This window comes from Epinephelus moara, chromosome 20 (assembly GCF_006386435.1).
Source record: "Epinephelus moara isolate mb chromosome 20, YSFRI_EMoa_1.0, whole genome shotgun sequence".
Taxonomy (NCBI): domain Eukaryota; kingdom Metazoa; phylum Chordata; class Actinopteri; order Perciformes; family Serranidae; genus Epinephelus; species Epinephelus moara.
Genome location: NC_065525.1, coordinates 39,737,233 through 39,755,111, shown reverse-complemented (window position 1 = coordinate 39,755,111; position 17,879 = coordinate 39,737,233). Strand labels below are relative to the sequence as shown.

Sequence of the window (17,879 nt, the reverse complement as noted above, 5' to 3'; positions counted from 1 at the left end):
AAAGTTGTCCAGGATGTAGAAAAGTTCTTTCGCACTGCCATCTTTGGGATTATCAATATGAATATTACAATCACCCACTATAACAACACAGCCAAAATCAATACAGACAACAGACAATAGTTTAGAAAAGTCATCAACAAAGTGTGCACTATATTTTGGAGGCCTGTAAATGGTTACTAATACTGCTTGACAGGAGGATCTCAACTGCAGTGCAACATATTCAAAAGACTCAAACTTCCCATATGACAACTGTTTGCACTGGTAAACATCCTTAAATAAAGTGGCTACTCCACCTCCTTTCCTGAGTTCTCTAACGGAGCTGATAAAATGGAAGTTTGGGGGGGCTGATTCAATAAGTACTGCTGCATTGTTGTTTTCATTTAACCAAGTTTCAGTTAAAAACAAAATCATGGTTTCTCTTGATAATAAAATCATTAATTAATAGTGACTTGCCAGCCAGAGATCTGATATTTAATAAAGCTAAGTTTAGTGTACTAACATTGTCTGACACAGTCTGTGGCTGACGCACAACTGGAGTCAGATTAGATAGAGTAGCTGTGCGCTTCGAGTACACATTGTTTTTCCTGATGCTAGTCAAAACAGGAATGACAGACCTTGGAGATGACTCTGGCTGATACTTTTCAATTTCAAGATGTGTTTGACCATGCCACCGGCTATTTAAGATCGCTGATATGTTTAAGGAAGCAGCATGGGGTCTGTCTCATCTCTGACAGGCACCTGAGTGATGACGTCTAGGGCTACTATTTAAGAGTTCATCAATTTGACTGAGCTTTAGTGTGGCAGCTTTAACTAACTCCTTGATTGGTGAGCGTGGTGGAGGGGGGGGTTGACGCTGGCTCCGTGGTGATTGTGGTGGTGGTGGAGAGGGTCGACGTTGGCTCCTTAGTGGTTGCGCCGGTGCTGGGGTGGGGGGCGACGTTGGCTCCTTGGTGGTTGTGGTGAAGGGCAGGAGGGGGGTTGTTGAACCCCTGACTGGGACAGGGACATCCTCTGAATGCCTTGGGTGATGTGGAGCAAAGGGTCAGGTGAAGGCGGAGAGATGCAGGCTGTCTGTCTCTGTGCCCCGTACTTGTCCTTGGCTCTTATCTGTCCATTCTTGTTTTGGTGTGGCATTCCAAGAGCATGACGTAGCTTAGCCCCGAGTAGTCTGCATCCAGTGATGTTCGGATGAATCCCATCACGCTGAAAGCGATCCTTACAGTTCCAAAAGATGTTAAAATTGTCAATAAACTTCATCCCATGAGTGAAGCATGCCGATGTCAGCCATGTATTCAGGGCAAGGAGTCTGGTAAAAGACTCGATTCCTTTCCCCAGGGTTGGAATGGGGCCAGAAATGAACACAGTTTCTCCAGGAGCAGGGAAAAGTCTTTTTTCAGGATCTCAGAGCCAGTTTTTCTTCGTAGAATGTCAAAAGACCCAGCATGGATGATAATCCTCATGTTACTTGGGTGTGTAGAGAGGATCACTGGCAACAGCTCGGTTAGCTCCCTGACAGACGTGTCAGACACTGTTAGATTTTCAGTCTTTGCCATTCTTACATGCTTGGTTATTGAGTCCCCGATCAGGATGGTGTCTGGCTGATCAGGTGCGGTGTTAGCGATACTTCTACTGGCCCTTGGCTTCTCAGGTGTGGAGTTAGCATAGTTTTTTTCTGGCCCTGGGTCTAGCAGTGGTTTTGGGGCTATTGCTTGCATTTTGGATAGCCTTAATACCACAAGTGTGATTGCCTCCCTGGGTTCAGTGTAGTTGGTATTGTCACACATTTCATTTGGAGTCAGTGCATCAAACCTGTTCTGTAGAGAGAGTTCAAGTGGAGGGGTGAGCGTTGGGGCTCTCTTGACTGATTTCCTGCTGGATTTGCCTTTGCGTCTAGTGACATCAGCCCAAGTCCTGGCTGGAGTTGATGCTTTTGGTCGAGCACCAGTCCTGTGCCAGTAGGAAGGGTCGTTAGGGAAGGCCAGTTTGGGAGCCTCTGCAGCTGATCCAGTGGTGTTAGGACATATCCACGGGATTGTGTCAGCCAAGTCAGCGATGGTACGCTCCACATTTGTTGTATTTCCATATATAAAAGTCTGTCCATCAGCACCTTGTATGTTAGCTGCCACAGAGTCAATGAATTGCTCACTCTCACGAATTTGTTGTAGCGTTTCATTCTTCTTTTGAAGCTGCCTTATCGTCTCGGTTAGTCACTCACAGCTCACAGATTTTGCCATCTTGTCCTTGTCCTAATCACAGGTTTCCAGTCACAGACACAGCAAAAGGCTTGCACTGTGCCTCAGCCCTGCTCACACAGTACTAAAGTGGTGAAAAAGTGGTGAAAATATGGCAGTAGTCCTCTGTATCTTTCACAAATTAAAGTCCCAATGCTTTATAAGTATCCAGGATCTACTTTATGTAGCTTTTAGCAGGAAAAAGCAAGTATATCCACAAAAGTATGTAAGCAAAGTGGAGCGCAAGCAGCAGAGTGACTGTAAGAAAGCCGGAAGCAGCATCGATGCTACGTTATGATTGGCCAGTCTGCATCAGTGGCAGGATCTAGCAAATGGTCAATTGTGTGAATTCAGAGTACTAAATTTCCTCCGCTCTAATCTACAGTAAAGTTGTTGCTGTCAGAACTTCTGCCTCCCGTTAATGACAGAATCCCATTGGATGTGTGTTGGTGAGGTCAGTGTCAGGGTTTAAGTTCAGTTTAGCTGGGTTTGCACAGCCACTATCCCCTTTGGGAATGATGGCCCTGCTCTGCATTAGTGGGTATTTTTGAAAATGGGCAGAGCATAAAAAACCAACATTTAACCCTAAAGCCGCGCAAAGAAGAGGATCACATAATTTTCAAAAAAATGCAATTTTTGTGCTTTTCCATTCACTATTCTTATGCAGATGGGGAGTTTGTTAATTGAGTTAAGCAGTAGGATCCATTAATTTTCAAGTCTGGTGCCACTATACCACTGTGGAGGGAGAGCACCAGAAAAAAATTAAAAGAAAGGAAAACAATGAATGGATAATAACGGAGAGATACTGGACAACTGAAATAGAGTGTTTTGAACAACTGATATTACAGCCCTGTGCTCTTTGAAGAGTTCTGCTATCAGCTGTGTGCAGACAGAAGCTGTTAAAAGCTTCCAAAGACGACAAAGGAAGTTTGCATTGGCCGATGCAATGACTACACAACATGGCTCTATGTCATTATTTATGACTGGTGTCAGTAGATCCATAAATATACGGATGATGCCCCTAGTGTCCAATGCAAGGAAGTGCATTTCTTTACGGATTGCTAAAAACCTGATAGAAACTACCTGTAGCCATGGGGGAGAGGCAATTTTTTTTCCGTTTCTTGCCATCCAGTTGTTTGGAATATGCGCTTGGAACATTACTGGGCCAAAAACAGGACCTGCCAGGTATGTGGAATGATTTATGAAATATTCAACTAAATAGACGTATGAACGAGTCATAATGACAATCTGACTGTATATAATGTATGACCATATTTTAGCAGATTAACATTACTTACATTCACAATGTGTTAAAACTAGATAAGCAAGTTATTTTTAATCACACAAACTCACTTGACAATCAACACAGGCAATTGAATTGAAGGGAATAGCCTGTTAGCCAGTTAGCTGCCTGTTAGCTAAGCTAGCACACTGTCATATGGTCTCTCCAAAATCCACTGCAAAAGCTCAGTTTTTTTAACGTACACGAGGCAAATTCTGGACCGAAATATTACAGAGGGAAGGAGTTTCGCAAGCACATTGGATATCGCAGAGATTCCCATAGGAATGAATGGACTTATGGTTGCATCATCTCCGTACACATATGTTAATGGTAACAAGACGTCATTCTCTGTTTCCATTGCACTTAGTCACATTTACATTTTATTGATACACCAACTCTTCCATCTCCCCCAAACAAAATAACATTTTTGGGTTATTTTAAGATTTATTCAGTCGCTTCCACTCAGGTTTTTAATGCACAAACTGAAAATGTGCCTAAATAGAGGTAGATGGCAATGCACCTACTGAAAAGATTGTTTCTGAACAGCTTCATGTGGACAGAGTTTTACAAAAGATCTGTTGTCAGTGTGGACAAAAAGACAAAACACATTTTCAAATGTACCAATGTACATCCCTATTGAGTTCAACTGTTACTTAACTTGGCTGTAGTGGGGGAGATGCATCATGACTTATTATAAAGTTAGTACTAAGGTTAATAAACGTTAATATACAAAATGGGAGAGACTACTGAGACTAAAACCACTGTGAGCTAGTTCCCTGTCACCGATGATGTGTCTTTACATTTATGGTGACACTGACATACTCGGCAGGTACTGTGCTCATCAGCTCACCTTTATTTAGATCAGACGAGAGCCCATGTGTGATGTTCTGCTGTGTTCACTCGAGATGGAAATTAAAATTGGCATTGTATCTTTTTCAGCAGTTGCATGAGCTTGTTAACAGGAATTGACACTGACATGTTTTTCTGTGCTTCATTATTTTCTTAAATTTCCTCTAGTTCTAGTTATTATTGTTGTCTATAAACCTCACAAAAAACAATGAGTTTTTAAAGCTCAATAGTACAGTCCTTTTTGATCCTGTAATGTGTCAACGTATCCTGATACAATAGTTTGAACAGGTGGGTTTTGAGTTGGGATTTGAATGATGTGATGGAGTCAGACTGTCTTATGTGTGGGGGGAGGGAGTCTGGGTGCCGAGCAGCTGAAGGCTTGGGCACCCATGATACTGACGCCGGAATTCCACTGGATGCGTGTCCGTTGCGGAACAGCAGCGCTGGTTATCCGCTGTGTGCTTCGCCATCCATCAACACCCACTGGCTGCGTTTGCTGTGCGGAGCGGTGCAACTCCGCCGGAAGACATCTCGGTGCACCTCAGTGATTAATATCTCCTCATCCATGGTGTCAACGGGGTGAAATGACATCTGAAAACCTCTGACCTGTTGACTTCAGGCCTGCCTCCGCCCATTATGTAGTTTTCAAGGTGTAGTGCAGGGAAATATGGTCCGCCGTGAACACTGTGTATTTCATTTTGAAAATGAACCGGATGTTTTATTTTGTTTCTGTGCACGACTTCCTGCCCCACACGGTCTGCTCTGTGCTTAATTGCTGCGTTGTGCTCCGGCGTCCGGCAAAAATAGAAGTACTGCGTATCTGTTGCGGAGGGCTCCGGAGCACTGCAGCTGTGATGGAGCCGGAACGCAGCACAGCCGGTGGAAGCTCACACATTGACTAGAATTGAATCTTATCGGCTCCGCTGCCGTTCCGGAGCGCAGATGCAACCAACACGCATCTGGTGGAATTTGGGGGTGAGGCGTGAGGTGGGGATGGTGAGGAGTTCAGCAGAGGTTGGGGGAGGGTGCGGGAGGGGGTGCATTCCTGAAGGAGGTCACAGAGGTAAGTGGGGGCTAGACTGAGACTGTGAGGAAAAGGTTTTTGTAGTGGATGCAGTATATCGCAGTTTGTATGATATCCTACGAATCAGCACCATATGAATGATAATACATCCTTAACGTTAAGTTAAGGGAAGGACTCGGGGAAGGTTCTGGGTTTTGTGACCCATCCACAACCCCAGCCTAAATCCTAATTGTACGGCTTGGGACGGCTTCCTTCTTCATGCCAGTCAACGCATTGGGCACATGCCACAATCCAAAGTGTGGGATCATTTTGAGAAGGTGAAGGACGAACCCAAGGTGATATGTAAACTCATCTTCATTCTTTCTCACACCTTCAACTCAAACCATTGTGTTGCCCCGCCCACAATATATAAACTAATAATCATATCGTGAACATGCAGGCGACTAGTCGACTAATGGCCCTAAATGACGACGATTGGTCGGGGGCAGCCCTACTGCTTTCACGCTTATTTTTAGTGTTGACCTCTGCACAATCTTCTCACTATGCTGGAAGTGGTGAAACAATTAGTACAAAACCAGTAGAACCAGTAGAATTGTTTTACTTAGTTCACATAGCATGACATTATTTCTTTCTCTTCTCTGTTGAGGTCTTTTACCACAAGAAGTGTCAAACTGTGCAACAATGTTCTGATTTTGGTCATTTTTTTCTTGAGTAAAACGTTGGGTTGAGATGCTGCAACTTAACGAAGTGAGAAACTAACCAGTTAAAGTGTCACAGTTAGTGCTGATTTTACATTCAAACTTCAGCTGGTGCAAGACGCTGCTGTGGTTGAATCCCACTGAAATCAATTATATTTAGAGTTGTCACCATCCCTGCAGCGCACTCATCTCTGCTGACAGATGTCAAACATAACTTTACATATTTCTTAATATTCCACAATCTGATCAGCTGAAAGCTGAAACAAATCAACCAGCTCACGTGCAGTGGTGCCACTTGTCGTTAAGCATCCACACGTTTGATTAACAAAAGCAAGATGCCGTCAGAAGGTATAGAATACCAAAGCGTATGAGAACTTATCTTCCCTTTAATATCTGTATCTGGCCATGAGCTTGTGTCATCACGTTGAAAGTATTGAAATATCGCTGCCAGACCAACTGCTTAGTTTTGACAGTTTGACAGCAGAATTATATCATTTCTGTGAATTACTCATCTCTCTGCAGCCGTGAAAGGCCAGATAAAGACCGCTCCTATTGTTTCCAGAGAAGTGAGCTTTCAAAGCAGTTGTCATTTCAAAAGAGCAAAATAAAGATATAAAAATGTTCGACATTATTGCCGCTAAACTTTTCAAAATAATACCTCAGTGGGTTTTAATCAGACTGTCATCGTCTGATGTTCAGTATATTTTGTGCTCTCGCTTTTCAGGGAGTTGGGGACTCATTGTTTGTAGTGTGTTCTCCATGTTACGCTGTTTTTGCACTTTGGCCTCCAAAAGCAACAATATTTGGTTCAACTGTGGATCTTCATGAATAATGACAATAAATTTTACACCCATCTACAGTAGATAACTGGGCTGAGACTCATGAGATGGAAAAAAATGACTTCACTAAGCAAGATGGACAAAATGGGATGTATATTTGTTTAAATAACAAACATGGCTGCTGTTTTTTTCCATCATTGCTTAAAATGTCATTCACCTCACCTTTCAATGCTTTAACAATCACGAATAAACATACACAAATCATGTCAAGCTGCATAAGAACTTCCCGTCCATGTTGGTGATACAGATCTCATGGTGCTGGAAATTACTGCAGCTGTTGAAATAATAAAGTTTTCCAAATGAAATCTAAGTGTCAAAAAAGAACAACAAGTTTTAAAACTATTTCCGTTGTATTATGCAGGTTTAATGTGTTCTGTACATCCCAGCCCTTCCAGGATGTGGCGATGCTGCAATCATAACAATTAACGCAAATCCATCCAATCCCCAAATATTCGGAGCAACCCTGTGATTTTCATCGTAGTCTCCTTCACGGTTCACTAAAGCCCTTTTACCACTGTACAAAAATATCCACTAACACCCATTAACATCAAGCTTTTGTATTCAATGGGAAAAGTTACTATTGGCACAATTGTCAAATGACTCTGCAGTAGTCACCAGAGACACTCCCCTAATGCCAGGTCTCACTGCTCCCCGCACCAACCCAACAATCTCCTTTACCTTACTTACACATGGCTTTCCCAGCCCAAACGGCACTGCCACCTTCAACAACCCCAGGCTCCATTTATGCGAGCTCCAGGTAGTGACCGTGCCGATACTACCTTTCCTAGCACATTCACCATACTCTATTTCACACGCTACATAGCATAACTCCGATATAAGCTAAAGTTAAAGGAGATAGAGAGGATAAACTCGCATGGCTTTCTCAGCACAAACAGAACTGCCACCTTCAACAAACCCAGGCTCCATTTATGTGAGCTCCAGGTAGAGACAGCGCCGATACTACCTTTCCTAGCACATTCACCATACCCTATTTCACACGGTACATATCATAATTCCAATATAAGCTAAAGTTAAAGGAGATAGAGAAGATAAACTCACAGAATCAGCAAACACACTCACCTTGCAGCATGGTCTCAAAGCGATGGAAATATGACATCTGGGCGGATGCACCCATTTTATCACTTTTAATGGCGAAATGCGACGACACACCACCACAAAATACTGTCTGTTTCCGCCCAAGCAGCGCTTGAACACTGATCGAAATTTAGTCGGCACAGAGTTTAAGAGAGAGACTGAATAAGTAACAGACATGAAAAGAGGTAACCACCATAACATCTTCATTGGCCTCCATGCTGCCTTACTGTTTACTAACCGGTTTTCCAGCTTGTCCATGACATCAAACGTTACACAAAAGTAAAAACAACAAAGGCATACCTACAGGGCAGTGTACGAGGCTCTCGTCTAATTCTAGCACCTAGTTTTAGCAGGTACCAGAAAATGCACACTTGCGACCGTTCCCCCAGTAAACACAACTTTGGACTTAAAAGGATTTCTGAACCAAACCATTGTGTGAGTTTTCCCCCCTGTGAGTCATGTTTTAAAGTCATCAATAACTTCATGAGTTCATGTTGTGCTGTGTGTTTTATAAAGACACTGTTTTTCTAAACAAAGTACTCACATGACGGAGACGATGTCACCTCGTTGGACCTCGTAGTTCCTCACACTCCAACGGTTCAGCAGGACAACGTCACAATTCAACGCCCCATCTGGGTTCAGGGAAGGCTGCACACAAACACACACATAGAGAATAGAATTACAGTTTATATTTAAAGCACAGTCATAAACAAACATAAAACAGACTCCTTCACTGTGTACAGGAGACATCCCACTCTCACCCACTATATAAACACACACAGTACAAAGACACATGAGCTGGTGAGCAGTGGTGAGTCAGTGGAACGTGTAATAGAGCAGAACGAAACATTCTATATATAGTGTGTTCAAAAGGTCAACAACACACTCACACATACACGTTTAAGTAGGTCTGTTTGTCCGGACACATACAGATAAAAATCACCATGACAAAAGAGAAACCTGAAGTCTGTAGCCACAGTGGCGCCCCCGTAAGGCTGTGATAATCATAACACACCAAGAAACAAAAAGATAAACTGGACGATGACAGATGAGAGCGGTTTCTCTTAGATCCTCATCACCTGTTAATGGAACATTTATCATCTGCATCGTGGTCAGTGTCAGGCACACATCTAGGGCTGGATATCGGTCTTCAAAGCCTTTAACGTATTGTTTATTGTTCATTTGGATCCCCGTCAGTTGTTACTAAGGCAACAGCTACTCTTCCTGGGGTCCATTCTTAGGTATCAACCAAAATAACCCAGTACAAAGTAGTACTAAAATGTCTGCAGTCAAGCGATACATGCAGTTGATCCTTTTTGCACCAGGGTCTGATCCCAGACCGTCCAAACCAGCAAACTTTCTGTTGCTGCCCATCTTGAGCTTCTCTTCTCTTGGCAGTTGGTCAGTTCACAATCTGCCTGGTTAGCACGAGCTGCATCTAACATCCAATGACAAGCCGTGAACCAGCCCTATAAAAACTCACACCTCACTGAAACTACTTGACTGAGGTAATCTGAGGTTATCTATGTGATCCTGACAGTTAGTCCTGTCACCGTGTGTGTGCAGGCAGGTACTTCACTTAACTCTACGCCTCCAGTCATTTCAATGAGGTGTGGCAGCAGAGGGGATTTCGGAAACATGGTGGAAGGGGCAGATTTTGCAGAGTTTACCTTGTTGAGCTTCAGGCAAGTGCCACCTGGCTTTGGCCTATCAAACACTGATGGAAAAGCCATCGGGAGCAATTTGGGGTTCTTGCCCACATATACTTTGACAGGGAGGAGCTGGGGATTGGACCACTGATCATCCGACTGGTAGACGACCCACTTTTCCTTTGAGCCACAGCCGCCCCTACCACAGATTTACATACAAACACTATACAGATATTCATAGTCCCCATTTTTAATCTTGACTCTTTTCCTGGATTTTAACGGGCATGTTGAAGCTCTGTGCACCATGATTTATTAAATTAATGCCCTCAGTCTTTCAGTCATTTTGGTGAATTTATTTAGTGAAACTTTTAACTAAAATGCATTCATAGTCCAAACATTATTAAAGAAGAAAAAAACCCACTAACCAACCACAAATTAATGGGGGTACAAATTAAAGTTTTTCCCTTTTAGCCAAATGATGGTAGTTTTAAAGAGAGCTTGGCTGAATAAATGTTAATGTTTGTTAAATGGATTTTAGAGAAAATGAAATTTTGTTAATGGAACATTTCTCTTTAAAAAAATGTTTTTAATTCTGTAATGTAAGACACTATGTTATAATTACGCCACATGTAATTCTAATAACATTTCTCCTGCTCATCAGTTCATCTCAGCCCCTGAACATCAGTTACCGTCAGTCTCCTGTTTCCTTGTGAAGCCTCAGCTCCAACCTGGTGACTCATTTTTTACCATGAATTATCACACTGCCTTAACGAGGTCCCTCGTGGTTATTGTAGCAAAATTTATGTGCTGATTTATGGATGGTAAAATGCTGCACATGGCGCCTTTAGGGACATTTTCTTCCAAAACAGACACAGAGTTTTAGAGTTAAACTACACGCAACCATGTGAAATAACAGCAAAAATAGAGCTTAAACCAACACCTCTGTATGAGTTAACATGGTCGTATATCAGCTCTTTATTGGACCCTGCTCCAGCTGGCCAGATTTTAATGTTATGGTGAATTTAACTTTTATATTTTGCGTATATACGAACATTGTACCACGTATCCAGTTCTTTCCAAGCAGCTTGTGGTTTCAGTTCATTGTAACATGGTATAAAAATCAGCTGGCGGAGCCTTGAAACAACCCTGTAATAGGAGATTCATGAGTGGTATATTTTCATTAAGGTTTTTGTCTCTGTAATCATCTTGTGCGCACTGAGTTCTCTCTTTGTTGGTGCTTTCAAGGGCTCTTCATCATTTCAGATTTGAGAGTCAGCTGCTTTTGTATTATCAGTGTAACTGTTCATCACACCTCCTCAGTATTACTTAATTTTGGTCACCAAACTCTCAAATATCAGAATTCCCCTGAACATTGATGTAGTTAAATCAAACTATTGGCTTGAAGGATAAGAAATGAAGCTAATATGTTATTGTCCAACATGTACATTAGCTGCAGCTAATGTACATGTTGGACAATAACATACTGGTACAAGAAAATGTCAGAACACAATTGCCACAGACTTATTTTAAAGTAATTTAGAAACAGTGAGTTTATTTAAATGTACAACATGTAAATTTTTGCTGCTCGAGGTCTCTCAATCAAAACAATGACAAAACACAGAGCAATGCCATCACTGCAGTCAGTTTCTCCTGGTTAGAATTTCTTCAGTGTTCATTGCTCAGGAGGTTTTACCAGGTAGGAGGTCTCTCCCTCTCCAAAACAAACACACCAGGTGATTTAAACCGGTATAAAGACCGAACAAACAGTTTCACGTTAAAAATCAGTGTTTCTCTGATGCTGTTTGGCATGTTTCCAAGGGGCTAGCCCAGCTCCTGCTAATGTGAGCTCACCTTTTTTCTCCGATAACTGAAGGTCCAGATAATTAAGAGGTTCATCCCGTGAGCCGAATCGTCCGCAGGACTCTTCCTCTCCAAAACAAACGGATCCCGCGATTTAAGAAGGTAAAAACACTGAGCAAAGCAATTTCACATTACAAATCTGTGTTTCTCCAACACTGTTTGGCATGCTGAAGACAGGTTGTTCGCCTCACATCTGCTGATGTGTGCTTACCTATTTTCTCTGATTACTTAAGATTCAGATGTTCACGCCGTTTTAACGGGAGCCAAATAATCTGCAGAAGTCTCTTACTCTCCAGAACAAATGGACCAGGTGATTTAAACCGGTAAAACACTGAATAAAGCCAGAAGAAGTTTCAGCTGGTTGCAATCTGCAAGATGCTATTAAATCCCCATTAATCTTACACCCTGGACCTTTAATGGAACTTTTCCAAAAATCATTGTTTATGTTATGCGTGTGGATATTAGTCATCATGCTATCATTTGATTTTTTTAATAAGCTTCGAAAATAAATGTCGGTACTGGAAAGTGTATCCATCGGTCTGGCTCTACTGTCTAGGATTTAAATTATTCGTTCAATACACTAAATCTGTAATAACCAGGCAAAAATGTGCAGAAACTTCAAAGTGAGAGCAGAAGTCTATTTTTACTTTTCCCCTCAGTTTTAGCACAGTGTTTGGTCCTCTCCCTCCTTTAGTGATAAAACACGAAATACAATTATTCACTGTTGCTGTGTTAAACAAAACTCCAAACGCCTTGTCCTCCATGACAGCTCAATCACACGCTTGTCTATGCTGCCCCCACTTCCTTCCTTCCTCAACTACAACAAAATCATTATTCCTACAACTCGGCTTGTGTCACTTCATGACGGAGGATCCACGCGTGACGAAGCCCGCTCACATCGGCGAGCGACACGACGGCCATTTCATTAAACAGGATGTGCGCAGGCCATTTTACGCCTGCTGGGATAATTGACAGAATATCTCTTATCTGTCAGCCCCAAAATAAATATCCATGTGAGTGCCGTCAGTCTGCGAGTTTATCAGTTAGAGCTGGAAACTTCATCAGCCTCCCCTCGCAGTCATATTTCTCCATATTACATGCTGGATTGTTTGTAAAACTGCTGCCGTGGTGAGTCTGGATTTATAGGGAAATGTAAAAGTGTGACAGTTCGGCAGCAGCAGATTGTCTGATCATTAATTTAGTTTTTACAGCGATGATGCAGGAGTTGGAAAAAACTTTGAGTGTTATTAGAGAAAAGTTTATGCAGAGAGTTTTCACAGAAACAATGACAGTATAAACCAGCGCGCTGACCTCTGTAATGGTGAAATTAACCTTGTGGACCCTGCGTGACCCCGCTGTGGGTTCATCATTAAAAATGCAGACTGCAGAGACAAGCATTGTTTAAACCCAAGATACAAAATACAAAATAGGTTAAACTTTGGAAAATTATTCACAAGTGCATCATCTGTTTTTAATGTGATGGTGCAGACACAAACAGAGACACTGCATTTTTAATTCTGAGTGTTTTATCAGTGAAAGCATCAAGTCTGCAGCTTCTGTTAAGTGTTTAAAAAAGGCAGATAAGCAGCGATGAATTATTGATTTTATCAATATATATTTTTCAACAACACAAAAAAAGGAGAATGATTAATTAAAGACTATTAAATAAATACACTCAGAGATTATGCAGCTCTTGAGTCAGATCAGGAGTTCATAAGCAACAAAAAAGAAAAGTCTTTTTGGTGAATTTAAGAAACTCAGCTGAGATCATCAGACACTTGATCATGTATGCTTGTCTGTTTTTCTGTCATAAATTAAGAAGTCAAACTGTACATATTCATAACCATCCGTTATTCGGGGAGCTCAGAAAACACTGTTTCCATGACAACAACCCAAGCCTGCAAAAAGGATGAGCGAAAGCACACACACACACACACACACACACACACACACACACACAGTCCTCTGTCTCGCTGTGTATGTTTCTGTACTTCCAGTCTCTTGCTGCTCGGTGATGAAGCTGCTGTTAAAATGTCTAGAAACAATCAACTGTTCTGATTTCAGCTGCAGAATTATGTCACTGTGTTGTTTTACGTAGAAAGAGCAAGTCAGGCTTAAAGGGAATACAATCCACCTTCCAGCACCTCTAAAGTTCACTAATTAACATGATATATCTTGTTTGTTTATTTTGTGCAAAAACCAAAGTGTGAGAACGACAACTATCTGTTTTGCAGCGTTTATGCACCAGAGTATTTCTTGGCCAGGACCAGACGCTTCCTGGAGTCTCAGCTGGTTGCCGGGAAACTGGTCCCGACTCTGGTATGCATATTCACTTCTCTCATCAGCACCAAAGCTCAGTATCTCGACCTTTCTTCCTCTCTTGGCCACACGCTGTACTTCTGAGGCTGTTCATGTTGCAACACCATCAGAGTCTAAAGCCATGCTGGAGGCTCAGTGAGGCTGTACTTCAGCTAAATGCTAAAATCAGCAGGCTAACATTCTCACTATAACAATGCTTGTTTAGCAGGTATAATGTTCAGTTTGGACTATGTGACTGCTGCCTGTTGCCAGCGGACTACACTCCTACGTCACCATTTTTTAAATCTATCAGGTGTATCGACAGGTCACTGTCAGGTGTATCATTGTAACATTTGAGTAGAGGAACATAACATGACCGACAGTCTGAGTTAGGACAGATCAGGAGGGTTTCATTTTATCTAATACAATTACCCTGTCTTCATAGTCTAACCTGCAATATTTCTCTCCCATAGATTTGCACTGAATTGATTCGCAAAACTAAAGAACAAAGTGCCTTCTGTATCAGTTCAATACGGAACACGTCTTTTAGTTTCCAGAATTATTCCCTATTTTACAGAACAGTTGGTACCCCTAATCATGACGCACACTTCATCACAATCCATCTAATAGCTGTTGAGATATTTCAGTAACTAGATTTCAAGGTCGACACCAAAGATTAGTGTCACAAATTCAGTATCTGACCAATTGTCTGAGATATGGCATTGAATAATGACTAGAAAAGTGCTTTTGCAATCATTATGATGTCACAGTGAAATTGACTTTTGACCTTCAACATCTGTGCAAAATTTTGTCAAAATTTGCAAATGAATTCTTGAGTTATGGCAAAAAAAAAAGAAAATTTTTTGTGAGGTCACAGTAACCTTTGATCACCAAATCCTACTCAGTTCCTTCTTGAGTCTAAGTGGATAATTGTGCCAAATTTGAAGGACTGAGACATCCCCTTCATGAGAATGAGATGGATGCAAGGTCACAGTGACCTTGACCTTTGACCACCAAAATCTAATCAGTTCATTGTTGAGTCCAAGTGAACATTTCGGACAAAATTAAAGGAATTCTCTCAAGGTGTTCCTGAGTTATCATTTAATGAGAATGAGATGAACACAAGGTCACAGTGACCTTGACCTTCGACCACCAAATTCTACTCAGTTCGTTCTTGAGTCTAAGTGGATGTTCATGCCAAATTTGAGTAAATTCCCTGATGGCCTTTTTGAGATACTGAGTTGACAAGAATTACATGAACCAGGTCACAATGGCCTTGACCTTTGACATATGACCACCAAATTCTAAATCAGTTCATTCCTGAGTCGAAGTGAACATTTTTGCCAAAATTGAAGGAATTCCCTAAGGTTGAGATATCATGTTTATGTGAATGAAATGACCGCAAGGTCACAGTGACCTTGACATTCAACCACCAAATTCTAATCAGTTCATTGGTCTAAGTGGTAGTGTATGCCAAATTTGAGGAGATTCCTTGAAGGCCTTTTTGAGATATCACACTGAATGAACGCAAGAAACCAGATCACAGTGATCTTGATCTTTGACCTATGACGACCAAATTCTAATCAACTCATTTTTGAGTGGACACATTGTGCCAAATTTGAGGCCTTTTTGAGATAACACATTCATGAGAATAAGACAAACCGGGTCAAAGTGACCTTGACTTATAACCACCAAAATCTAATGAGTTAATCATCAAGTCCAAGGGAACATTTGTGCCAAATTTAAGGGAATTCCCTCAAGACGTTCTTTAGATATTATGTTCACGAGTATGGGATAGACAGATGAAGGAACAACTCGAAAACAAAATGCCTCCAGCTACTGCCATCCACGGTAAAATTAAAAATGTCAACCCCACCATGGTGCCAAAGAAAAAATTCAGGGGATCACTAAAGTACTGATGATTCATCATTGGCTGGACAACATGGAGATTTGAACAAAATGTCGTACCCATCCATCCTATATTTGTCCAGATATTTCTCAACCTAAGTGACAGTCCAACCACATGGCTAATCTTTTTTTTCTTTTAAAAAGCAGCACCAACACACAGGGCAGTTTCCTCCACCTCTTAGGACACCATCACTTTATCAGGAGCATCCACCAAAACACACCGATGATATAGTTAGACAACATGATGAACAACAAGTAATCAGGGTCATACAATCTTTCACCCAGTGTACCATCAGACAGCAATATGGGAATATTTTGATGTCAAGCAAACAAGATAGCGACTCCCTGCTACTGCTGGGGTCATGGTGTCTTTAGCTTTTAATAACAGCAACATGTTATTCAGTCAAACAGAGATAAAAGAGCTCAGATGCAACTTTTACAGCCTTTCTTCCAGAGATTTTTTTTTTTCACTGTGGACGTGAATATCGTGTTTACTCATTTGTTTATGCATCAGAAAGACTAAATCACGGGGGATCAAAGCTTCACAGAAACAGATAAACAACTTAACCAGGAGCTGTGTCATGGAAGAGTCTGTGTCTCTAACATGTTAGGGAGTCTAAACATCTCATTTAGTCAACCAGTTTCTAAAAACACCATTTAATCATTTCAGTCACCATTTTTGGAAGACTTGATCTCAAACTCTTCTGAAGCTCTCGCAGAGGTCGGCTTCATGACCCGACATACGCAGCTACATGAATATACAACACGAACCAAAGAGCAACATGCAGTTTTAATATTCATGCTCATTAAAAATAGAGAGCAGATTGTTTTATGCATAATGCAACACACGTCGGGGATAATAAGCTGCACGACAGGAAACCAACTCGGTCAAAACCCAACAGGCACTTGTTGTGTTGTTTTTTCTTGTTGCATCTCTGCCTCTCAATGAGACGAGTGCAGGTTGTTTACTGTGAGGATGAGAATAAAAGAGGCCATGCATGGAGTGTTTGAAGAGTCGATTCGTCTCCAACATGGCCACCTGTAACTACTCGTTATCACTTTTACAGGAGGATGATGACTTTGTGTGCCACAGTAAAGCAGAGAGGACATGGCTCGTTCGCCACATCTGGTACTAAAACTTTCTGTTGCTCTTGTTTCTGTATTTCTATAAGTGCTTTTTCACACCACCTCAAGTGGTCCGAAATTTGTGATTTTTCAGTTTGGCCTAAACCAAACTAACAGGTGTGAAACCTCTCAAAAAGCCAAATCTCACTCTACTGAAAAGAAGTGGTCTTTATCCAGATCAAACTGAACCATGGTTGGTTTGTTTTTTCTAGTGTGAAAAACACTTTTTGGGATGGTTCAAACTTTCAGACCAATTACAGGAAATTCTGACAGACTGTCGAACCACAAAAATGACACAATCAAAATGGGTGATGATAACAGGATGTAGGTGATGACAATAAGACATAGGCGATAAGGACAGGACATAGGTGATGGCAAAAGGACATGGGCGATGAAGACCGAATGTAGGTGATTATGACAGTACGTAGGCGATGATGACAAGACATGAGTGACGATAACAGGACGTAGACGATAACGACAGGATGTAGGCAATGATGACAGGACATGGGTGATGATGACAGGACATGGGTGATGATGACAGGATATCGGCGATGATGACAGGACATGGGTGATGATGACAGGATATCAGCGATGATGACAGGACATGGGTGATGATGACAGGACATGGGTGATGATGACAGGATATCAGCGATGATGACAGGACATGGGTGATGATAACAGGATATCGGCAATGATGACAGGACATGGCTGATGATGACAGGACGTAGACTATGACGACAGGATGTAGGCGATGATGACAACATGGGTGATGATGACAGGACGTAGACAATGATGACAGGACATGGCTGATGACAATAAGATGTAGGTGATAAGGGCAGGACTTAGAGTACTTTGATTAGTTTTTGAAGTAACGAGTAACCTAATGCGTTAGTTTGCTGTTTGAGTAATCAAATACTTAAGTACATTTTCAAACAAGACATCAGTTACTTCCGTTACTTTTAGAACGCTGGTCCTTCAGCTCCAAAACAGCAACGGCTGTCGTTTGGTTCTAATAATGGAG

At 41.7% G+C, this 17,879-nt stretch overlaps 1 protein-coding gene across 1 annotated transcript in view; it reads right to left on the bottom strand.

Annotated features, from left to right (window-relative positions):
- The window catches only part of immp2l (inner mitochondrial membrane peptidase subunit 2), a 239,881-nt gene that overhangs the window by 197,677 nt on the left and 24,325 nt on the right, over window positions 1-17,879 (bottom strand). The window contains exon 3 of the mRNA XM_050073863.1: window positions 8,563-8,666. Within this exon, the coding sequence (XP_049929820.1) occupies window positions 8,563-8,666 (104 nt within the window). The remainder of the gene's footprint in view (window positions 1-8,562; window positions 8,667-17,879) is intronic.